Source organism: Prunus mume, linkage group LG8 (assembly GCF_029339155.1).
Source record: "Prunus mume cultivar Tortuosa linkage group LG8, ASM2933915v1, whole genome shotgun sequence".
Taxonomy (NCBI): domain Eukaryota; kingdom Viridiplantae; phylum Streptophyta; class Magnoliopsida; order Rosales; family Rosaceae; genus Prunus; species Prunus mume.
This window is the reverse complement of record NC_142705.1, coordinates 2,825,395-2,849,035: the sequence shown is the minus strand read 5'-3', so window position 1 is coordinate 2,849,035 and position 23,641 is coordinate 2,825,395. Positions and strand designations below refer to the sequence as shown.

At 38.4% G+C, this 23,641-nt stretch overlaps 5 protein-coding genes across 6 annotated transcripts; 2 read left to right on the top strand and 3 right to left on the bottom strand.

Annotated features, from left to right (window-relative positions):
- Positions 1-129: 129 nt before the first annotated feature.
- On the bottom strand, positions 130-2,797 carry LOC103341025 (MAP kinase kinase kinase, putative (DUF1644)). Of its 2 annotated transcripts, XM_008244504.3 has the most exons (3): positions 2,640-2,797; positions 2,489-2,568; positions 130-1,487 (listed from the first exon to the last, which is right to left on the bottom strand). In XM_008244504.3, exon 3 carries the CDS (start codon positions 1,426-1,428, stop codon positions 403-405), a length of 1,026 nt encoding a protein of 341 aa, XP_008242726.1. In that variant the 5' UTR covers positions 1,429-1,487; positions 2,489-2,568; positions 2,640-2,797; the 3' UTR covers positions 130-402. The 2 variants fall into 2 exon arrangements, with proteins under 2 accessions (XP_008242726.1, XP_088898500.1); XM_089042374.1 differs by lacking the exon at positions 2,489-2,568 and having other exon boundaries at positions 2,599-2,786.
- A 2,811-nt stretch (positions 2,798-5,608) lies between these two features.
- Positions 5,609-10,758, bottom strand: LOC103341044 (RAF-like serine/threonine-protein kinase 20). Its single transcript, XM_089043626.1, has 8 exons — positions 8,356-10,758; positions 8,103-8,201; positions 7,856-8,008; positions 7,460-7,623; positions 6,860-7,007; positions 6,571-6,693; positions 6,377-6,464; positions 5,609-6,256 (listed from the first exon to the last, which is right to left on the bottom strand). The coding sequence occupies exons 1-8, from the start codon at positions 10,756-10,758 to the stop codon at positions 6,090-6,092; spliced, it is 3,345 nt and encodes a 1,114-aa protein (XP_088899752.1). The 3' UTR covers positions 5,609-6,089.
- Positions 10,759-13,083: 2,325 nt separating this feature from the next.
- Positions 13,084-13,905, bottom strand: LOC103341027 (plastid transcriptionally active protein). The gene is made up of 3 exons (XM_008244507.3): positions 13,688-13,905; positions 13,431-13,579; positions 13,084-13,246 (listed from the first exon to the last, which is right to left on the bottom strand). Exons 1-3 carry the CDS (start codon positions 13,811-13,813, stop codon positions 13,204-13,206), a joined length of 318 nt encoding a protein of 105 aa, XP_008242729.2. The 5' UTR covers positions 13,814-13,905; the 3' UTR covers positions 13,084-13,203.
- A 780-nt stretch (positions 13,906-14,685) lies between these two features.
- On the top strand, positions 14,686-18,793 carry LOC103341045 (G-type lectin S-receptor-like serine/threonine-protein kinase At4g27290). Its single transcript, XM_089042224.1, has 7 exons — positions 14,686-16,568; positions 16,725-16,823; positions 16,915-17,132; positions 17,281-17,488; positions 17,573-17,810; positions 17,949-18,099; positions 18,191-18,793. Exons 1-7 carry the CDS (start codon positions 15,335-15,337, stop codon positions 18,488-18,490), a joined length of 2,448 nt encoding a protein of 815 aa, XP_088898350.1. The 5' UTR covers positions 14,686-15,334; the 3' UTR covers positions 18,491-18,793.
- Positions 18,794-21,341: 2,548 nt separating this feature from the next.
- PID2 (AGC (cAMP-dependent, cGMP-dependent and protein kinase C) kinase family protein) lies at positions 21,342-23,215 on the top strand. Its single transcript, XM_008244508.2, has 2 exons — positions 21,342-21,991; positions 22,192-23,215. The coding sequence occupies exons 1-2, from the start codon at positions 21,411-21,413 to the stop codon at positions 23,090-23,092; spliced, it is 1,482 nt and encodes a 493-aa protein (XP_008242730.2). The 5' UTR covers positions 21,342-21,410; the 3' UTR covers positions 23,093-23,215.
- Positions 23,216-23,641: the final 426 nt, after the last annotated feature.

Sequence of the window (23,641 nt, the reverse complement as noted above, 5' to 3'; positions counted from 1 at the left end):
TATTTCTTCAATTCCCGGCTAGGCAATAATGCTCTGCAAAAAGCTGACAGACTTGGCAAAAGCCCTTCTAATCGAACTTGTGAAATAACGCAAACTGACGAATTCAATGTGTTCATCAACACAAAGAGGTAAATTGGGGAAGACCGTGAAATAAATATATATAAACTGGTTTGAAGTTTTTTTTCAGGACTTCACTCTCAGCCTGACATTTATCAGCATTACCATACCAAGCGACACTGCTCCACAACTCAGTAGAACAGGCTCCAGGGTAGAAGGAAACGAGCTTCCATTTCATTCGCTAAATCACATACATTTCTTTAAATCAGAATTTCGACAATCAGTACGCCACTGACAGCTCCTGAATACAGAATTGGAGCAAACTTACTCTTCATACATATGCAATCATGGCTGGTTGTCTGGTGTTGTCCGTCGCCGAAGGCGCGCACTGCGCCTCCTAGAACCTGTGCTGCCATCTGAAGAATCATTATCCTCTTCTCTAGAACCAGATGCAGCTTCGCCATCATAGCTCTCCCCCCAAAGTGTGGTAGCTCTCCCTCTCATTCTAACTTGTGCTCTGGTTCTTCTGGGACCAGACCAAGTGCTGCTCCTTGAACTGGCCCCAGGTTGAATTACTCGAACTAGAAAGACTACAGTTAACCAACCCCCATCATCAACTGGCAAACTGCTATCATCACCCCTATCCTCTCCAATTGAAGATTGGAGTGTGCTGAGCAGGTCACCAAAATCCCTCTGTCGTTCCAAACTCCTCCAGGTACGCTGTCGCTCTGGGTCTGCCTCTGATGGGCGTGCTTGTGGGTGCTCCAGCCTAGCATGCTTCCTAAGATCTGCATAGGTTCCAATAAAACTACATGTCTCGCAAGAACAATTTCTTGATTTTGCATTCATGAAACAACGAGCGGGCTCCACGATTATCCAATCTTTTATCTCCCCGCGGCAGAGGGGGCACAAAAGCTTTGGCTGTGCCTCATGCTCACAGGCTATGGGATTCATGGTGGGGGGCTCTTCCTCAATTCTACCATTTTGCACATGAGTAATTGTTGATTCAAGAGTTTCAGCTGGAGATGACTGAGTATCTAAAATCTGATTTTCTCCTTCTGGTGGCACAGTTGGTGAGGTTTCTGCTGAAAATGACTTGCAGTACTGGTCTAGACAGTTTGAATGGCGGTAGCTTGTGTCACACATGTAAGGGCGGCACCCCTTCTCATAGGATGAACATATGAGTAAAACTGCATTGTGTGGATGCTCCAAGCAAACAGGGCACCTGGTGTCTTCCCATTCTTTCACATTTTCCTCAGTTTCTGAAGGAATTTTGGGTGGCGGCCGCCTTGTATGACTGGAGCTGCATGGATAAGGAGATGCTCTATACCTATCACGAGACACAGATCGGCCCCTTCTATCCTTGGGCATTTTGTGCTCTCAAAGATACTTCACCCTCTCTCCAAGTGATAGTAGCAAAATTATTGAAACTAAAAAAGACCAAATTAACATTAGTATTAGAACAACATTCTGATTTAAAGATTAAAGATAATGTTGAGCTTGAGTGAATACCACAACAATAACGAAGATTAAAAAAATATCAAGCACAAATTCAACAAGCAAATAAATTCTCAAGTCCATCCATGAACTTAAGCCATCACCACCATGATTAAAGGCATATAAACAAACAAGTTTCCGAAATCGCAGAGGCCACAAAAGAAACACATTGGGAATAGCCTATTAAACAATGAGTTGGTAAATATTACTATGAGTATAGAAACTGTAATGTCATGCACAAGCCTCAAGAATACCTGTAAACAAAGATTCTAAACACTGCCATTAAAGAAATTAACTATATTTTAAAAACAATTTAAAAACTCACAACACAAAGATAACCACTAAATCAATATACTTCTCCTACTTTGACAACTAGAAATCACACTTAAAATTGGGATGCACCTCCCGCAATCGCATAACTACAAAACTGGCCATTTTTTTCATTTATGGAATCAGCATAAGTAATTTCCAGCTCTTCTTTTTGTTTCCTGAACCTCAAGTGTAGTATAATTGGATAAAAACAAGGATTGAAACTCTGTATGTTGATTACAGATTGAAAACCTCAGGTGTGATATTGAACAACTCATAGTTACGGTCCAACCACGGATGGGTATATCTCGATACCAATCAAAACAACCCAACGCACCATTAAAAAAAACAATCAGCCCAAACATGAATAATGAAGCAACAAAACACCCTTACTTTCTCATCATTGAAAGTCATCATATAAAGCAAAAACAATGCCAATTTCACAGCTTCTACATAACAAATAGAAAAGCCTAAAAGTTCAATTTCCGCGAATATTGAGCTAACACACCAGCTCGACTCCAAATTCCAGGGATTAAAACACCGTTTCCCAAACCTATCCACCTCCAAAGGTCCCAATAATAATAATAATAATAATAATAATAATAAAATTATTTAACAAAAATACCTTAACTAGAATAAACACGGAGCACCGAAACCCAGCCGAGATAAGCACCCCAAAGCGTTCAGATCCAGCTAAAATCGGACCTGAAATTAGGTCAGGATTAGAAAAATTACCAGATTGAAATTGGGAAAAACAAAACCCCAACTTGAAATACCGATTCAATTGAATTTGACTCGGCAGAGACTCTAGAAGCCTTATCAAGCAGCTGATTGCTCAGAGCCCTAAGAGAGAGAGGGAGAGAGATAGCGCTGAAGAAGCAGCCTTTCTAGGGTAACTGATTCAGCAGCAGCTACCGCGAGAGAGAAAAGAAATGCGAGTGGGAACCGAGAGGGCGTATATATACTCTAATTCTAATATAATACATCATTTTCGTATTGTATGTATGTATTTGTATATACAAGACATGGTGGTGTGTTATTGGGTGTGAGCTGACGTGGACCACTCGCGTTCGCTCATCTCCTCGACGTGGCGTTTTTATTTTTATTTTTTATAAATTGATTGTTTTTTATTGCTCTTCAAAAGTGTGAATGATTATTGAACTCGGCGCAGTTTTGTTGTATTTGGAGGCAGTGCTGCTTCAAGGGCGCTGATGATACGCTCTTATCAAGTATTGTAATTAAAGGCTATTATTTTAAGAAATTGGGCTTGTGGGCTTAACAAATTAGCTCATCATAAAATTGAGCCCATAAACACGACATCACGCAATCGAAATTCAACTCTTTATGTTAATCCCGATTACACATGAGTAAATATGTCATAGAATGACTGTATTATAGTTTAAGCCGTTAAAAGCATTCGCCTATGCATACATAGTTTTGTGTCCAATTTCACCTTCTATAAAGAAGAATATAATGTTGATTCTTGGTGTACAACTATTTCCATTAACTTGAATTTAGTGGTCCTTTTAAATTAAAATTGATATTCTTGATATTGGGACTAATGGTTACGTTTTGAAGAACATAGTTTTTTTTTTTTTTTTTGGGTGAAGAATAACAGAGCTTTGATGCAACGAAAACTTTTGAAATTTCCTTGAAAACAAACTATAATCTTTAAAATTTGCTAAGTTATATGATGTAATCTAATTGAGAAATTAGGGTTAGTGTTCATACCTTCTTTTAGTGTTTTCGAAGCCAATCTTGGTCCTCTTCAACTTGATCTTTAATCCCTTGAATTAATGAATCACCATTATATCTCATAGATATTCGTAGGAAGGGGTATGATAGTGTGATCACTCTTAAGAACTTACAAAGATGAAAATATAAAATAAAATTAAAAAGCCCTCCTCTATGTATAGAGTCGAGATCCTTTTTCTTTTTCATGAAGAAAATAATTCAACCAATAATACTATGACGAGTTTATAATAAGAAACTAATCAAATACCCTAGTAGTAAATTTAGGTTTTAGCCATAAAAAAGCTTTCCCTTTTGGAAAAAGCCAAAACTTTTTCAAAAAAGATAGAAAAATCTCTCAACTTTCAAATCAAAGATATGCAAATGTAAAGGATTCCTTAGGAAATCCAAAAATAAATAAGGGCAATTTTGTCCATTTTGGCTTCTTTTAAAAAATTTATCTTTCCTTTTGCTTTTTTCAAAGTCTCCCGATTAAGGGCACTTCCAAGTGGGAATCTTGCCATGGCAAGGGTAGTGACACTATTCACGAAAATAGTGTCTACCATTGCAAAAAATAAGTTGCACTTCCAGCAGTTGCCATGACAAGGGGGTACTATTCAAATTTTTTTTTTCTTCACAAATTTGTTTACCTAAACAATTAATTTTGACAATATTTTCGGATGAGATTTTATGATAATGGCTGTGAATGAGGTTGTGGTTTGTTTGTTTTAATATATTTAATGCTTTGGTTGTGGTTAGTTTTTTTATGAATGGAATGTTTTGAATAAAAAGGAATTTTATTTAATAGTTTCTTTGATAGAGAAAAATTAAACTTGAAAGTGAAAAAACATTCGAGTTGAAATGAAAAAATTATTGAGTAGAAAGTGAATTTGTTGTTAAAAGTGAAGAGTATGGATTGGTATTTATAGAAAAAAAATTCAGTATTTTTTGGGATTTTTAAAAAAAAATTTACGATTTTTTTCATAATTTTTTGCCTTGAAAAATTCCAGGCCGTTGGATTGGATGAAAAATCGGAAATTGAAGGACCAGGTTGCGCCACGTGGCAGCAGAAAGAAAAAAATGATTTGAGCTCTGCGACGCAACGCTTTCGAGCTGGAGCTCGGGCTCCTCCGCCTTCGCCAACCTGTGGCTCGTGGACCCCACCTTGCCCGGGCCACCTTTGTTGCTAGAACTTGCATTTGGGCTCTTGCCCGCTTCACCGAGCCCTCGGGGGCTGCTGGAAGTGGCCTAATAGGTTTAGTGTAGTTCAATTTTCACTTTGTTAAACAAGGTTTTAGAGTAAAATAATAAGAGAAATTGGAATATAAGTGATAGTCTAAACTACGAAGGAAATGGAAGTTTCTCACACACACATATTATCAAGGTGTCATGAAGGTTCGAACCTAAAATCATTGGTCAGTAAGTCAATGTCATTTGTCACTGGGCTAGACCCAATTGACTAGAGTAAAATCTTATTGAGAATTTGTTGTATTGTTGAAGTGAAGAATAAAGATATAATTGAATGATAAATTAATAATTATAAGGAAACTTATGATCTTTGATTCTTTCCATTTAAGCCACTTTAAAAAGTTCCTAATAAGAAAAAATATGCTTCCGAAAGACCTCAGTTGTGAAATTATAAATGCAGGAATTGGGAGAGAACGAATCCAACTTCCTCTTTTCTTTTCTTTTAAATGAAAATCATAGAGTGCAAGAATAAATGTTTTTACCCACTAGAGTCACAAGGCCCTGCAATGCAACACTCTTAGCACTTGACAGAATAATAATGATTATAGAAGGATTGACATATGAAAGCTCATTGATGGTTGCATGCATTAGGTAGGTAGGAAAACTGACAGGGCAGCGAGGTTTTGTGCAATTTTGAGGCGTTTTTCAGGGGAGGGGCACAAGCACAAACGGCAAGGAAAACTAAGACATATACACGGACCTTCCAATGCACAGGCAGGACCCCAGTGGAACCTGCATTTGATAATTCAATGTCCAATAAGTATCCTTTTCAAATCCATTGGTTTAGATTCATTGCAACATCCCTCTCCACCATGTAGAAATCACATTTTGCCATCCCAATTCACATCTTAAGTGGGAAAAAGAAAAAAATTTAGGTATATGTTCTATACAGTATCTATATTCTATGCAACGGTGCAAGGCCATGACCATTGCAAGCCATAACAATCAAGGTCATGCCCTGTTCTTTAAAGACTAGACAAACTTTCAGGACCATCCAACTACTGAAGAACTTTCTTTAACGAACTTCAGCCTCTGCCTACTATATGCTACCTACTAGCCTATTACATACTGGTGATTGCAAAAATGACATCCAGCTTGGCTAACCCTACGGCAAGATTTTCTTTAGGTTGCACAAGACAGTGGACGGCAAAACTTAACCTTGTCTCAGCATGCGCACTTCCTGGTAGTCCCAGCGTATTTACAGGACATATTTCATAGTTCAGCGTCTAAGGTCAGCTTCAATATTGTCATTTGATGTTCATGGCAGCTGACATGGCACGTAGCTCCTTTGCAATTTCTGAGAAGGGTGGCCGAGAGTCAGGATCAGATGACCAGCACCTCTCCATCAATGATCTCCACATTGGATCGCACCAGCTTGGGATTTCAGGTCGGAGACTGCCTTTGATTATACCAGCTGTAAACATCACAAGAAAATGTTGTAAACAAACTTTGATAATCCATAAACAAGAAAACAAGCTAGTAGTAGAACTTCTATTCTTTCTTTTCTTTTTGGTAAGATTAACTTAATGCTTACCTATTAGTTCCTTTGAGCGCAAGTTTGCATAGGGTTCCTCCCCAGTCAAGAGTTCCCACATCACAATTCCAAATGAGTACACATCAACCTACATATAAAAGTATCAAAGAAATCATCGAATATCCGTAATGTGATTGACAAAAAAAATTAAAACATAAACATAATTGAGCATTTGAAAAACGACCATCCTTTACCTTCTCTGTCACCAAATTGTTCTTGCTGTTCAAAAGTTCTGGAGCCATCCATGGTATGGTACCTCGCACTCCACCAGAAACAAGTGTCCTCTGCTTGATTTTTGATAAACCCAGATCACCAATCTGAATACATTAAGTTGATATTTCAAATTTACAAGGGGAAAGAAAACAGAAATATATGGAGGCAATAGTATTCTTCCTAATCGTCATGGATCAATCATCAATAATAAGAATAAAGGTAGAAGAAATTCTAAAAAAAACTACCAAAAACGCTTCCCAGGCTGCATACCTTACACACTGGGCGCTGAGGGTCCCTCATATTCACGAGAAAGTTATGTGATTTCAAATCAAAATGGACAATGCTCTTCTCATGAAGATATTCCATACCAAAAGCAGCATCCATTGCTATAATCAGCCTCTTTCGACGATCAATAGTTCTGTGAATCAGAAATGCAACATGAGAAAATGATTCTACTGCATCGCTACCTATTCATTGCATGGTCAATGCGAATGTATGAGGAAAAGGGAGAGGGGAATATGCACCACAATTTTAGAATTGTAGTTGTATAAGAAGAGAAACTGGTAATCAGTGCCACATTTGAATGACAGCATACAGTTCATGATCTTTAGATTAGGATGCAAGGCTTTCAATCACAATTAGAGGGAATTTGTTCTAGATTATCTCCAGGCCAATATTAAAGATTGAGAAACCAGAGTCATATTACTCCAATGAGCCAATATTAAAGATTGAGAAACCACAGTCATATTACTCCAATGATCAAATCCTTGGATTGCTTTGCCAATAAAAATACATTTATGCTAGATTTTGGCTCCCAAAAAAGAAAAAGAAGATGAAAGAACCTTATATTATGCTATAAAACTATCTTACCGATCTTTTTTTTGCAAAACTTGTTTTAAAGAGCCATTCACCATGTACTCTGTCACTGTTGCCAAATTTATCACTGGTCCATCTGACACTACACCATAGAATGCCACAATATTTGGGTGGTGAAGCTGGCCTAGTATGTGAGCTTCCTTCCAAAAGTCAGCAAGCTGCAGAAATAAACAGAAAGAGTTAACACATGAGATAGCATGCAGGTATATGCATTAACTATAGTATTGAGATAAATAATGTATCAGATGTTTTCCTCTCCTCACTTTCTATCTTTCTACTCCATGCAATGCATGCATAAAAACAAGATAACTTTTTTATTCGTGAAAGGGGAAGAACAGAAAAAATAAATAAATTATTATAATGGGACTGTCGTGGGAATGAAATAATTACCAATCGATCCTCCTTCACTGTGCCTTCAGTAAAGCAACTGGGCTTAATCTTTTTTATAGCAACATCAGACCCCTTCCACTTTCCATAGTAAACAGTTCCGTATGTTCCCGAACCAAGTTCTTTTATGAACTCAAGGTCAGAATTTTTTATAGTCTGCATAACAAGGTGCAAACAAACGTTCAATCTATACATTCCATTCACCCTCCATATGCTTATAAAGCAGAAATTGTGCATGTTCAAAAGTTACCTGCAGCTCTCGACTGGCCAGATGAGTATAAAACGCAGCCGGATCACTGGAGTTTCCACCAATTACTTTAAAGCATTCAAGACTTTCTCCATTGTTGGCCTAAGAAATCAGAATCATAAGTCAAAGCTGAGGAAATTTTACCACTAATAGTCAAATAGTAAAGCTAATAAAAAACTAAAATAGATGTTTCTTTTTCTTTTCTGATTTCTTATATGTTGGAGGTAAATGAGATAAAATGTTTCCAAGTAACTACCTTTCCATCAATTCTTATACTAGATGGAGGATCCTGCTGAACCTCCTCATCTTGCACGCTATCTTTCTCTTTCTTAGCTGAATTCTGGGAGAGAAGATTAGATGCAACTCCATTTGATCCATCAACTAGATGGCCTGAGGTAACTTGTCCTTCATCCATGAGATCTATAGGCTTTGATTGAGGTTTTAGCAAGACATCAGAAGACACAACACTGCTAGCATGAAAAGAGAGCTGAGGAGCAACTGCTTCTTTGGATGATGACAGCGAAAGGTTGTGCAAAGAAATACTCACTGAAGATGTTACTCCGCTATATGAACCATTAGTGCCGTTTTCACAATTGATTACAGAGTTGATGACTGCTTCTCCATTAGGCAACTTGCTATCACCTTCCAATCTTATTCCAACGCCACATCCCACTTCACTGGGTAAGCCAGAGGTGTCGGCAACCTTCTGAGAGTCCATCTGGCGCACCTCCTTTTCAAGGTCACAATTGACAGGCACTGCATCAAAATTTTCATACGAAGTCCGATATGGACCTTCACAGTTCCCAAAGTCAGAACCAGTCAAGAGATCTTCCAGAATGTCCATTCTCCTCACAGATGGGCATGAACTCTCAGTGGCATCAGGATTCAAGAGCGATTGATCAACCACACCAGTAAATGCACCATAACAACCTAAAAGGGATTCCTCAGGACTTGGAGTCCTATGCTGTGAAAGTGCAGGGCCACCCCATTTACTCGGTTTCTCATTACCACGTAGGACATCCATCAAGTAACTGTCTTTCACTGAATTAGAATCCATCATCCTCACCCTTTCTTCCATTGTTTGCTCAGAAAAACCATAACAATGCTTCCATGAATTTAGATTGTGAGCTCTCATAGGCTGCCCCTGCTTTGCAATGTTCGAATTTGGCCTGAGCCCGGGGTAGCATTTCCGTACTGAAATCCCCTGCTTTGTTCTGTTGTTCCCCATTTCAACTATGTTGTTCCGATGATGATTCCGAACATGGTATTGATAACACCGCTGAATTCTAGAATCATTCACACCGAATCTATGGTTACGGATGCTGCTATTAAAGCTACCACACACCTTATCTCCAGCATAAGAAGACTTGACAGGATACACAGTTCCAGCCAAAGCATCACCACTATAATGACAACTCAATTGATCCTTCACTGAATAACAATTGGCTTCCCAAGGCTTAACGTTCTCTCTGTTCAGATAGCTAATCCCAGCCACTCCAGAGTTTCCCAAATCCTTCTTAGCATTAGAACAATTACAAGTTGGTTTCATACCCGAAGAACAATTCATTGGTTTCGAACACTGTGTTGCAGGGACTGACTGACTATACATGCCAACCCCATTACAGAAAACCTGACCCGACCTCGCCGAACAACACTGCCCAGAACTATCTGTTTCAACATGCAAATTCCCATATCTGGGATTCAATAGACTGGACCGAGACACTGAAAACTGCACTTGATTATTACCCCAGTTACTCCCTACTCTGTTAGCCAACATGTCTCTGTTGATCGAGACTTGCTGTTCAGGGCCTAAATCTATAGGCGGACGTTCATATGAAGCACACTTTTGGCTCTCGCCAAAGCAACCCATTTCCATATCACTCTCATTAACACCAAAACCACGGCCTAAAGCCGATTGCTTTGCTAGCAATTGCTGTTTCAAAACCATCTTCCTCAGCGACTCATCACCATACCGTACAGCCCCTGGGTTTTTAACCGCCACCTTATTATCTATCGGAGCCCCGCCCAAATGATGGGTCTCAATATTTGGGCTCTCGGACTCAAACCCATCACTGAATTTGACTCCTTTCACGCAATTAACTTGAACATTAAGATTATCGTTGCCATTGCTACAAACAAAGACCCAGAGCCTCGCGGACTTACCGTCGAGCTCGAGCTTGTCGTACTCGTCGATCATGCACCGAAGGTCGTCGTCGGAGACGATGAGGACGAGAGGGGAGGTTTCGGAGTCGGAGCCCGAACCGGGAAGCTGGTATTTGAGGGTAAACGAGGGATTAATATTGGGGCAAAGATCCAGAATCTTTGATCGGAGCTTCGAGAACCCGATGTTTCGGTCAACGGATACAATTCTGGCTTCGCCACCGACGTACCGGAGCTTCCCGGAAGGTGGTCTAGGCTGGAAGGCGCCATTGAAGCTGCACACCAGCTTGAGCTTCTTGGGCTGAGAAGTGGGCCTTTTGCGACGAGAGAGAGGTGGCTCTTTCATGGATGTCATAGACATAGAGAGAGTGAGTGATTCTTGGGGTGTGTTGAGAAACAGAGTGTCAGAGTTTATACTTGTATTGTATGGGAGTGTGCCAGGGTTCAAATCCTTACCCTGAGAAAAGGTTGAAATTTCCAGGTTGCCACTCCTTTTCATGTCAGTTCAGTAAATTTGTTGCGTTTGTGGTTTTACAACTTGAGTTGAGGTTGCTATATATTATGATAATTCCAAATCTGATTTGGACAAGACTTAATTATAGGGTTTTTTTTATTATGTTCTTCTTTTTCTGTCAAATGAACCTAAATACATTTTTTTTCTTTTGATTTTGCCTTTTGAAAGTCCAATATTTGTGTGGGAATCTTGTGACTTACTCTCCCTTTCTTTTTGTTCTTTTTGCCTTTTTGACTCATGTAAATGGTTAAATAAGAGGATAAAAATCAATTAAATACAGAGTTTATAAGAAGATAAGGAAGCACCTTTTTTTTTTTTTTTAAGGTTGAAGTCCACTTATTATTATGATTCTTATGGAATAATAACTTCCAATCATAAGGGAATTATACTGCATATCTGATTTTGTAGTCCCCAAATCTAATCACAATAGATGTGGGATTTATTCTCAGCCCTCAAATGGTGGATTCTTTTGGTGTTTTTTTTTTCTTTCTACTATCATGATTTTTTAGAGGCATCCACAAAACCTTCGCAAACAAAATTACTTTCCAAGCGTTTATTTTTCAATCATCATCTCATACTGATCATTGATAGTATTCTCAATACTTATCACGTAATGCATTTTTTTCTTTTTATAAATGAATTGAGATTGATTAATTTTGTTACTATCGAACCACTCTCTTTTATTTTTAGAAAGTAAAGAATTACCAAGTATAATAATTATAGCGAAACTTTTGATCCTGGAATCGGGGAGTTATAGAAACAAACGAATAAACCTAGATGCTCTCCAATGGAATATGACTATGAACGAGGAGGTGGTTATAGTTTATTAGTGGATTAACCATTATTTTTAAGGGAGTTTCACTTAAACACCCGAAATGGAAGCTGAAATTATAAAAAAACCCAACACCAAAAACACTTTATAAACACACCCAAAACTCATCATTACACACACTCAAAACCCATTTATAAACACACCCAAAAAATATACAATTTTTGACTTTGGGGTTGATTTTGAGTGTGTTTCTATGTTTAAATAGTGTTTGAGTTTTTTTATAAATACATGTCTAAGATTGAGTTTATTTATAAATTTGTATATTTTTAATTGAAAAAGGGGCATTTTAGAAAATAAGAAGGCATGCAAGGGTATTAATTTACAAGCGCAATGAAAATGTTCTCTTTCCCATTGCATGGTGCCATGCCATTGGCCTGTTGGCTGGCGGTTACATTCTAACGAGATAACCTCCCTTTTTTTTGTCTTTTAGTCCAATTAGGAAACCTTCAGTCAAAGCAGCATTTGACGCATATCATTCAATTTAACAAATCCTGTGCTATATTGCGCCGAGCGTACACGTTTGCAAACTACTGGAACATCAATCCTTTCAAGGAAAAAGGAAGTTCGTACAAAACCAAAAACTCTGATAATGGAATAAAAATTACCTTTAAAATTCTAAACCAACCAAATATTATTCTTATAAAAAAAACAGGGGAAGAGGGGGCATAAAATAATGCGAATGGGCGGCGTAAGTTAGCATCCGAGCTGAGAGGCTTTTAATTATCTATGTGCATACGTGGGCCACTGTATTTCATTCCCACCTGAAAGCCACAAAAGCTGCTGAACCTCCTCCTCCTTTTTTGCCATTTCCGGTTTTTGACGTTAGGTGACACGCGGCCCGGTGTCATCACACCACGACCCCCAATCATAACATTGTTTTGGGGGGAGGGGCGGCTTTAGATGGGGCCCGAAATCTGATCAACACGTAGGTTTTGTTTCTAGGGACGTGGATATGTGAAAGGAGTGATGACTCATGGAGGTGCACTGATGACAAATCGTGATGTGATGTCCATTACTCTTTGCGTATACGAATTAAATATTAAAATTTTAAAATTTTGGGCTGTGGTTTAGAATTGGATAGTTGTGGGCTTGAGTTACATAGGAAAAGCTAACAAAATGAGAGTTTGGGCTGAGCCACAGTCTGGCCCAGCTCTTGCTATAATCCCACCATCAGCTCACAATTAACGAGTGACAATGGCCATCAACGGCTCATAGTCACTCACGATCATAAATATAACTATGCACTCGCATAATTCCTGCAAATTACAATGGTATACAAGTTTCAACTTTCAAGGATTTCATCCTCAACAAGTTTCATTTCATGTACACACAACAATCTAGATTTCTCAAGTGCTCTCTGCTTACTCTTTTCTCTTTTCTTGCAAAAGCTTATTAGGTCAAATCTCAAACCAGTTTTTGATAGACGTAGTGACTGCATGTTGAAGGGGTTATCCTGTTGGTTTATAATCTCAAAAGGCTAAGACAAATTAATAATTGATACAACTATAAGGTTTAGTGGATGGATGATACGAGACATATTACACGATTATGATATCAAAAACTAGAGAATTAAAAGTACATTCTGCCTCTTTCACAACTCAATTGTATCCCTTCCCCACACAATTCAGACAGCGTTGTATCCTGCAAAATCCCATGGAGAAAAACTTCAAAACACCACTCAAGCATTTTAATCTTCTCAATAAGAAGGGAAAAATGTAAGCTTAAATCTGGCTGAAGACACTAACCCAAAAATTCATTGCCAAATTGTAGCAACATGAAGAGGGGAGAGAAAGAATAAAAGCAAGCAGTATCAGTGTTCACTAACCCATTTCCATCGCAGGTTGGGCAAAGACAGGGGTTGATGGCAATTGGGTCATACAGAGGCGACCATTCAATGGTATTATTCCCTTTGCATAGCTTGCATATGTAAAACCCTTTCCCTCTACAAACCCCACAAGGCAGAGCAATCTTTCTCTGCCCAAAACCCACCAAAAAAAAGAATGATAAGAGAGCAATTTAGCAAACAAAAGGAGATGAAAGTTGGAAAGGTAAAGATGCCAGGGTGGGTTTTGGTCTTCTTACCCTTTTGGATTCGGTGGCCAACCGAAGCACTCCAATAGTGGCAGTGGAAGCCAAATTCAGTGTGAAAAATCCGCCGACGAGTACGGCAGCAACTGTGCACACGGTGCGTAGTGGCTTTGGAATCATTTTTACAGGGTTGGAGTTTCGCAGGGTCGATTTCTCAAACGGTTGGAGAGCATGGAGTCAATTCCATGAAGCTAAGGCTAAATTCCCAGGTGGACCCTTGTGCTCATGAAGCGGGCCGTAGAAGAAAACAGAGGCCCGTTTGGTTTGCTATCTGATGCTTCTATTAGATCAGCCCCACCCGGCCCAAGGAGGGGACCCGTTTCAATTTGGAATGCGTGGCACACTGGCACTGATATGGGACCTCCTACGCTTTTTATGTTTGGATTGCCATTGTTCTTTAAATGTTTTATCTTTTCTTTTTTACTTTAAAATATTTCATATGACTTATTAAATTAATACAAATTTATAAATAAACCAAATTCTAGACATGTATTTATAAAAAAACCCAAGCACTATTTAAACATAGAAACACACCTAAAATCAACCCCAAAGTCAACTTTCTGGGTGTGTTTATAAATGAGTTTTGAGTGTGTGTAATGATGGGTTTTGGGTGTGTTTATATGTTTAAATAGTGCTTGGGTTTTTTTTATAATTTCAGCCTCCATTTTGGGTGTTTTAGTGAAATTCCCTTAAATTAATGTATTTGGAGTTTTTGTTAAACCCAAAAATGATACCCTTCAGGGTTATTGGTAAGCTTTTAAGTTAATCTCGAGTACATATATATTTAAGGAATAATCTTTATCACATTTTTATACCTCACTGTATATCACCTTTCTAATAGAGGTGGAGTCCACCAATACAATGGAGCTTATCTCTATTAGAGAGGTGATATACAATGCAGATAAAAATATGATAAGACTCTATAATAGAGGTGGAGTCCACCAATATAATGGGGCCCACCTCTATTATAGAAATGGTACATAATGTGATACAAAAATATGATAACCCGCATTTTTCATATTTAAATATAGAATAAATGCCGTTACTTACAAATAATGTACATTTAATATATTTTAACATGAGTGAGAATTTAAACATAAAATGTGATGGATCTTTAACATTTGTGTTTAAAGACTTTAAAAAAAATTATGAGCATAGGGAGGGGAGAAAATAAAAACAAGTTGTTAGACTTTTGAGAATATGATAATGATAATATCAATGCTAAAGATTCATGCACATAACGTTGGCCAAGAAATACTGAACACTTTCTTGGATTTTAGAGGGACTGCTGGTCTCCTTGGTTAGGAGTGAGGTCAACAATGTTTATTCCTTCGTTTGGACTATAGGATTTTATTGAAAAAACAAAATTAAATCTCCATTAGGCTGTAATTCTGTCATCATTTCAATTCCCCACACATAAGTTTCCAACATCATTTCAGCGAAAAGGGAACGAAACCGGAGCAACATCATTCTCCAAACCATAAGTTCCCAACATCTAGCTCACAATTTCACTTCACAGAAACCGTATTCCAAAGAATTGTTAGAAGTCTACCATTTTGACTATTTTTTAAAAGTTGAATTTCGACTCTCATTTCTGATTATGGTGCATCAAGAAATGTTGTCACTAGTATAATAAGCCTCATGACAACTTCGACTCAGATCATACTAGTGCTGTCTCTCTTTAATCTATTTAACATGAAACCATGGAAAGCATTTTCTGTTGTATTCTGTATCTTCAGCTGCTTCTTTGTGTGCTTATCTCATGCATCAGGCTCCCTCAGGCATGGACAGTATTTATATAGAAATGAAACCTTGGTTTCTGCTGGTGGAGTGTTTGAGCTAGGTTTTTTCAGCTCCCATGCTGCACCAAATGGATACTTGGGAATCTGGTTCAAGAATGACAAGAACCAAAAGCCAGTTTGGGTTGCAAATAGAGATAGCCCCCTTATGGATTTCCCAGGAGTACTGGGTTCCTCAGGAGTATTTCTCACCATCAGGTATGATGGGAACATGGTGATTAGTGATCGAAGCAATATTCCGTTTATTCTGAATTATGGAGCACTTGCATCAAGCAATAACACACGTGCAACAATTCATGACTCGGGAAATCTAATTCTCATGGAAGGAGAAGAGATTTTGTGGCAGAGTTTCTATTATCCGACGGATACATTTCTTCCTGGAATGAAATTGGGGTTGTTTAACATGAAGACTGAGCAGTTGAGGAAACAGTTTCTAGTATCCTGGTTTAGCTCATCTGTCCCTGCTGATGGTTCTTATGCTTTAGGCATTGATCCTGTAAACAATACTCAGTTCAATGTCTGGCGCAGTGATGGTGCTTACCAACAGATTGGCTTGTGGGATGGCCATGAATTTAAGTTCTTCTTCCAAAGCACATCAGATAATCTCAATTTCAGCTTTGTTTGGAATCGCAATGAGATTTATCTTACTTTTAACAACAAAAACACTAGCATGCCTTCATGGTTTGTGTTAACCTCAAATGGGGAGATTGATGAGTTCAGGATGGTAGGGCAGGAAATTGAGATTGTGGATTATTCACTATGTAATGACACAATGGCACGCAGTTCTAATGGCTGTTTGGTGGCGATGCCATCAGCATGCTCAGGTGGAGATAATTTCTCAAACACCAGAGGATCGCTGCCGAGTTCAATGGTTTTAAGCTGGCCAATTCATGGAGATCCCTATGACTGCGAGATATTGTGCAGGAACAATTGCTCATGTGTTGCATATGCACATGCTTCATTGCAAGATGAAGGAATTCTATGTCAACTTTATTATGGAAATAAAAGCGATCTTCTGAAACTGGTAGGGACAGGAAACAGCACTGTTTATGTGCGTGGTAATGCTTCTAAATCCGGTAAGCTTTCACCTTTATTCAACTTCGATGATAATAAGAAGAAACACTGTATTTTTATTCATTTTGAATGCCTTCAAAGTTTTTAGATGGTAAGATGTGAACACCCTCCCTTTTTCTCTACCTAAAATCTGAGAGAGCTTTTTTTCTTTCCCTCAGATAGGAAACTGTTGGTTGTCACAGTTATGGTGATTCCCTTGGTATTCTTCATTTTGATCATATTGCTGCATTGTTTATGGAGAAAGTTAAACTCTTTAGGTACGTTAACCAAACTGAGTTGGCCAACATATACCAAAACTTTGCCAAATTAAACATGTTGTGTGGACTTATTTCTCTGTATCAACAACAGGAATTTATGGCTTCCATAATGGCATGAGAGAAAGTACGAGGTTATTATTGTTGCAGTTGAGCTCTGATGATAATGCAAGCAGTCCCAATGTTATAGAACTTGGAACGAGGAAGGATCATGAGTTGCCATTTCTTAGCTTTTCCTTCATAGTGACATCCACCAATAATTTCTCTCTTGCAAATAAGCTTGGACAAGGTGGTTTTGGGCCTGTTTATAAGGTGTGTGTGCAGAACTAACAATAAGGCATATGGTGACAGGTTTTATTGATTTCTTTTTTGATCATTTATATACATTGATAATCTGTTATATTAGATTCAAAGTTTCGATGGAAAAAATTAAAAAACCAGTATCTGCTTTTTGTTGCAGGGTAAGTTACTAGAACATGACATTGCAGTCAAAAGGCTTTCCAAAAATTCTAGACAAGGACCGTTGGAGTTCAAGAATGAGGTGCAGTTAATCTCTAAGCTCCAGCACAGAAATCTTGTTAAGCTTTTGGGTTGTTGCATTCACCGAGAAGAAAAGATATTAATCTATGAGTACATGCCCAACAAAAGCTTGGACTCCTTCATTTTTGGTTTGTAAATTCATATATGCCCATTCCCTGTCTTATTTTTGGCTGTCAGTTTCTCTCATGCTGTGTAAATTGCAACTCATGCAGATCCAACAAAGCGAAGACTATTGAATTGGACACAGCGCATACACATAATTGAAGGGATTGCTCAAGGGCTTCTTTATCTTCACAAGTACTCTAGATTAAGAATTATTCATCGAGATCTGAAAATTAGCAACATCTTATTGGATGCTTATATGAACCCCAAGATATCAGACTTTGGCTTGGCTAGAATTTTATCCGGAAATGAATGTCGAGCCAAAACAAATCGGGTTGTTGGAACATAGTAAGTAACTTCTGTACGTTTTATACGCACAGGTAGGTTTAGTAATGCCTGCATTAGTGTATTTAAACATATGTTTGTCATGCAGCATATCCTTTTGATAAAACTCAAATGACTCTTTTTCCCTTTGTTTGAAACCAGTGGTTATATGTCTCCTGAGTATGTGATGCACGGCCTTTTCTCAACAGAGTCCGATGTATTCAGCTTTGGAGTCATTGTATTGGAGATTGTAAGTGGCAGGAAGAACGCAAACTTTCATGAGTCAGATCATTCTCTGAACTTATTAGGTCATGTAAGTGGTAACACCTTGCTTATGAATTTATTATATTCTCATGCCCCTGGTTTATTTTATCTAAGGTGTTAAAATGTGAAAATTGTTGAAGGCATGGAATTTATGGAAATGTGGGCGATGCGTGGAGTTGATGGATTCAACGTTGGCCGATTCAAGTTCAACGGATAGCATTGCACTCTGCATTCAGGTAGGACTTTTATGCGTACAAGATTGTGCAGAAGAGAGGCCAACCATGTCAGATGTTGTTTCCATGTTCAGCAATGAAGGGGCAACTTTACCTACGCCGAAACAGCCTACGTATTCTAACCTAATAACAGAGGTTGATAAACCATTAAGACGTGAAGTGCCTTCTGAAAATCTTTTGACATTTTCAGCCATGGAAGCAAGATAACAACTTCAAACTTGTATGCTCAAGTGTATGTACAGATGGATTGCCTGTATAGTTCATGTTCCTGTTCATGTACAGATGGATTGCTCAAGTTTTGATCCAATCCACATTGTTGCTGAAATTTATCCACTTGCAATGAAATTTCTGCTTCTTAACAAATGAACTTTTTCTTAAGAAACCACAAGGGTTTTTGAACTTTTGCATTCATTTCCTATAATTGTGTATGCCTTATGTTGCGGGGCTGTCAGGTTGGCCATATTTTTCTCAGTGTATGATCTGTACATTATTGAAGGAGTGGAAGCTCACAGTTATACAATGACATTTGATTGTTTCCAATCTCCTCAAATGTTGTTTTCCTTTTTTTCATTTTGTTCAACTTCCTTGTTAACTCTCTTCTCTCATCTCACTTTTTGTTGTTTCTAATCCATATATATACTAAATCTCCAAGGCATTACCCTGCAGCGTTAATTTTGTGAGCTTTGACTTTAATTTTGCATTTGTTGGTTAAAGAAATGAATCAAATCTCTTCAATATGAAAATTCGCTAAAGGGATTTAGTCCAATGAACAAAGGCATTGACTTGTAGACCAAAGGTCATGGTTATATGTGTTAAAAACCATCTCTCCTGTAATTTAGACTATCGCTTCTACTTTTTTTTAAAAATTGATCATTCCCAATGATGACTGGTATTTTGGCCCTATCCCTAATAATATAATAAAAATCCAACTTTCATGCAATACAAAACACCACCAAACAATTGAACAGAAAAATTAAAGTCTTCACTAATCAACTCTTCTATTCTACCCAACAAAACAATGCTGTTGGGTAACTTGGATACTTTTATGAGTGAGGGGAGACGAACGTATGGGCAAGTGATGGAGCTTTGAGTCTTCCTATACGTATGCTACTCTGTAACCCTGCCAATTTTGCTAGGTCTGCTGCCTGAAATTGAAACCAAAAACTGAAAGTGATAAGATCCTGTGGAGAATTTGAAGGAAAGGCGCAAGGGGATAAAATACAACTTATTTTTAAATATGAAATGTGCAGAGGAACAATTCAAAGGATTTCTGAAAAAGTTCAAATTCCATTCAAATGGGCAGGGGACAAGATTTGGTGCCATCCTCCTAAATGATCATACCCATCTTCCATTTTTCTCCTCATGAATAATATTTGTTCCATTTTCTTTAAATTTTCATTAATGGTTTTGTGAACAATAATATGATAAAATAAACAGTGCTCATGGTCCCACAAGATCAACACCATGGAATGGGGTAAGTAACAAGAAGTCCAGAATCACACTGATTGGGTGATCTTTGTTGTCTGATCTAAAGCTAAAAGGTGGGAATATGATGTCTTTCTAGGGTGGCATTCATGAAATCAAAGATTATGCATTATTAAAATGGGATAAAGTAATCATACACATAAGTGCTCGTGTACGATTTTTGTCCGTTGATTAATGTGAGACTCACGTTTGATCAACGTTTAAAAATCGCCCGAAGCAACAATGAAAAATTATAATATGCAGAGGACTCAATACAGCTTCTAAACTGTTAGATATGTATTAAATATTGCTAGGCTCCTGAAAGTGGTATTTAAGTTGCACTTGGCTTGGACCCAATACAGGTCCCCTACAATCTACATGGGTTCACATGCATGACAACAATATCATAACACGTATTAAGGCAGAGGATATAAAGGGGCAGCCACGTAGCCAAGAATGAGGTGGATATGAATTTGAGGCACGGGTATTTGGTGCACCCACCAACTTTCCTCTAATTCATGGCATGGGAGCCAACGGGCCATGGCTTGTCTGCTAATTTACCAAAAACTCCCTCACTTTTCAAAGTAACTACCATTCCATTCCAGAGCAGATTGCAACTTGACTGGTTGATATATAATGAGCCAGGAAGATGAAAAGGAAGTTGACTGACTGGTTGATAACAGTGCAATGCAAGTAGCAGTTCTATACGACATGTCGTTTATGACAGGCGTGGGTTGGGAACTTTTATCATGGTTCTTGAAAAACGGTGTACTACGAGCTTTTAACAGGAAAAGAACCAACGCCTTTTGACCGTCAGAGTTGGGAAAGGCACATTTGTGGAGCGAAAATAACAAAAATGCCACCAACAGAAGAAATACAAATATATACGACAGCAGAGTGCAGAGAGAGAGAGAGAGAGAGAGAGAGAGAGAGAGAGGGGCAAAATGACCTACATTGCACACACAACTAGTTGGATCCTAATGACACGATGAATATCATAAAATAGTCACTTCCATGCAAGACTTTTTTTATTTATAATAAATATCAGAAGTTGACAAGGTAAATAATGAAATTACAAGTTACAATGCCGTGTTTGGTTGGGTGTTTTTATAAGATGAAACATGCGTCAACCATTTATTTTGGAAGCCGCTTTTGACAACAAAGCATAGTGGTGGTGTCAGCTGAGATAAGCATGCCTAGAACAACACCAAAACTAAAGCTCTTTATTCGCTGCAGTCTTTTGCTTGGTTGAGCTCAGCTGTAGAAATCCTGCAAATAGCAATGCAGATGCTGGTGCAGAAGAAATTCCCAAAAGTGATTTCAAATTAATTGATTTAATACCAAAATAACCATCCTCTGGATGCCCTTTCTATGTATCTTTTGGGAGAACCCCACATGATTCATCATAAAGTAAAAACAATGGCAATGTTGTGAAATTCTGTGGAAGCAGAGGCATATACATATGACTTTTAATTAGCTGCCCAAAACATCAATTGGGGCTTAAGTTTAAACAAAAAAATTTGGTATCTTTATTAGCAAAAGTAGCACTTTGTAGCCTTGTTTGTTTGAATCTGTTATAAAAAGCCTGATAAAGCAAACAGAACAGAACTCACAAACACAAACACATACATGCTCTCTCTGCTTCTTCAAAACATTATCATCAATGGCAGCCATAACAACCAGAGATGAATCGGACTATGATAGCAGCTGCTCATCCATAACGGTGCTGGACTCGAGCCGGAGCTGGATGAGCAACCTGAGCTTCAGCAGCCGCCGCCGGAGCTCAGTCTCCGTCTGTTCCTCTGCCACTGAAGCATCTCTGATTTCCTCTGCTCAGAAGCCCCACAAGGCTAACCAAGCTGCATGGGAAGCCATGAGGCGGCTCAGGAGCACCAAAGGCCGAGTTGGGCTCGACCATTTTCGGCTCCTGCGCCGCCTCGGCAGCGGTGACATAGGCAACGTGTACCTTTGCCAGATAAGGAACCCTGTGGTGGGTTTGCCTCAGTGCTTTTATGCCATGAAAGTGGTGGACAGAGAAGCACTTGCTATAAGGAAGAAACTGCATAGAGCTGAAATGGAGAAGGAGATTTTGGACATGCTTGATCACCCTTTTCTGCCTACTCTCTATGCTGAGTTTGATGCTTCTCACTATTCTTGCTTGGTTATGGAGTTTTGCCCTGGCGGTGACTTGTATGCCGCTCGACAACGTCTGCCCGGAAAATGCTTTAGCATCTCATCTGCTAGGTAAAAATCAAAATTTGTTTCGCTAATTAATCTTAGTTTAGTTGTACTCGAAAAATGTTCTTTTGTTGGACAGTATGTTATGTTGTGTGAAACCAGCAATTAACGACTGTCATTAATATTATTGTTAAATACTATATGATTTCTTAATTATGAGGAAGTTAAGGAGTGCTAATTACAATGTTGGGATGAATTAAACATAGGTTTTACGCGGCAGAGACGCTGTTAGCTCTAGAGTATCTACACATGATGGGGATTGTTTACAGAGACTTGAAGCCTGAAAATGTGCTGGTTAGAGAGGATGGTCACATTATGCTTTCAGATTTTGATCTGTCACTCAAATGCGACGTCGTTCCGAAGTTGTTAAGGCGCAAAATGGACTTGGAATCCAACCAAAGGAATGTAAAGAGCTCCTCAATGCCATATTGTGTTGCAGCCCCCATGCAGCCTGTGCTCTCTTGTTTCTCTTCCTCAAACAAGAAAAAGAAAGGCACAGTCACAACCATAACAGAACAAGTTGGTGCTGATAATAATCATGATAATAATGATGATGATAATCATCAAGAACTTGACCCGGAAATGGTAGCCGAACCAATCGAAGCCCGGTCCAAGTCATTTGTGGGGACACATGAGTACTTAGCACCAGAGGTGATCTCAGGGCAAGGCCATGGAAGTGCAGTGGATTGGTGGACATTTGGGGTGTTCTTGTATGAAATGTTATATGGGAGGACACCTTTCAAAGGTGAAAACAATGAGAAAACCCTCATTAACATTCTTAAGCAGCCATTAAGGTTTCCAAGAGTTGGGGTTAGCAGCAGCAAGGAGTTTGAAGAGATGGTCAAAGTTCAAGATCTTATAAGCAAGCTTTTGGTGAAGAATCCCAAGAAGAGAATTGGAAGCTTAAAAGGGTCAGTTGAGATCAAAAGGCATGATTTCTTTAAGGGTGTGAATTGGGCTTTGATTAGGTCTGTTAGGCCTCCTCATGTCCCTGCTGCTAATAGTGATTTGCATAATAAGATTAGAAATAGAGCTTACTTGCCTAAGTTAAGCAAGAAGGAGAGAGATGAACCATTTCAGATCCCTCATCATGTTGATTATTTCTAATTGCTTAGAATGTAAATAGGTAAAGCAGAAAGCAAAGTAATTTTCATGCTTGACACCATAGAAACTAAGATTTTTCCTCTGTTTTTCCTACTAATTAATGAGAACTGTGATTTTTATAATGTACAATATATTAGTCACTCTGCTACAATGCTAATTACTCTCTCTTCTCTCTCTGTATATATGTTAAGTATAGAATACAGAGAGAGAAAAGAAGTTTGTGTAAAAGTAGAGGATCCCATAATTGTCCCAATGGGATTTCCATGAGAAGTCTATGAAGTCATGTGAGGACAATAATTACTCTTGTCAATGATGGAAAGAATTATAATAAAAAAGAAAAATGGAATGATATATGCTTCTTCTTTTTTACTTTTTACGAAAATGGTCTACTTTTTGCATATGGGCACTTTCATATCCACGCATTCACTTCACAGGCTCTTTTTCACCAAGAAAGCCATCATGCTTCCTCGCTTCTTTTTGTTCTTCTGATATTTTTTATCATGTAAAGGGCAACCTTCTTTTTTCCTTTTCCCCATATCCATCTTACCACTT

Coding starts and splice junctions, on each gene's coding strand:
- LOC103341044 (XM_089043626.1), bottom strand. CDS start 10,758: ATGAAAAGGAGTGGCAACCTGGAAATTTCAACCTTTTCTCAGGGTAAG. Junction 8,009..8,102: donor TGGCCAGTCGAGAGCTGCAG/GTAACTTTTGAA, acceptor CTTGTTATGCAG/ACTATAAAAAATTCTGACCT. Junction 6,257..6,376: donor GCGCTCAAAGGAACTAATAG/GTAAGCATTAAG, acceptor TGATGTTTACAG/CTGGTATAATCAAAGGCAGT.
- PID2 (XM_008244508.2), top strand. CDS start 21,411: ATGGCAGCCATAACAACCAGAGATGAATCGGACTATGATAGCAGCTGC. Junction 21,992..22,191: donor TTTAGCATCTCATCTGCTAG/GTAAAAATCAAA, acceptor AATTAAACATAG/GTTTTACGCGGCAGAGACGC.
- LOC103341027 (XM_008244507.3), bottom strand. CDS start 13,813: ATGATTCCAAAGCCACTACGCACCGTGTGCACAGTTGCTGCCGTACTC. Junction 13,580..13,687: donor TGGCCACCGAATCCAAAAGG/GTAAGAAGACCA, acceptor GGTTTTGGGCAG/AGAAAGATTGCTCTGCCTTG. Junction 13,247..13,430: donor CCAACCTGCGATGGAAATGG/GTTAGTGAACAC, acceptor GGGATTTTGCAG/GATACAACGCTGTCTGAATT.
- LOC103341045 (XM_089042224.1), top strand. CDS start 15,335: ATGACAACTTCGACTCAGATCATACTAGTGCTGTCTCTCTTTAATCTA. Junction 17,489..17,572: donor CTTGGACTCCTTCATTTTTG/GTTTGTAAATTC, acceptor CAACTCATGCAG/ATCCAACAAAGCGAAGACTA. Junction 18,100..18,190: donor CTCTGAACTTATTAGGTCAT/GTAAGTGGTAAC, acceptor AAATTGTTGAAG/GCATGGAATTTATGGAAATG.
- LOC103341025 (XM_008244504.3), bottom strand. CDS start 1,428: ATGCCCAAGGATAGAAGGGGCCGATCTGTGTCTCGTGATAGGTATAGA.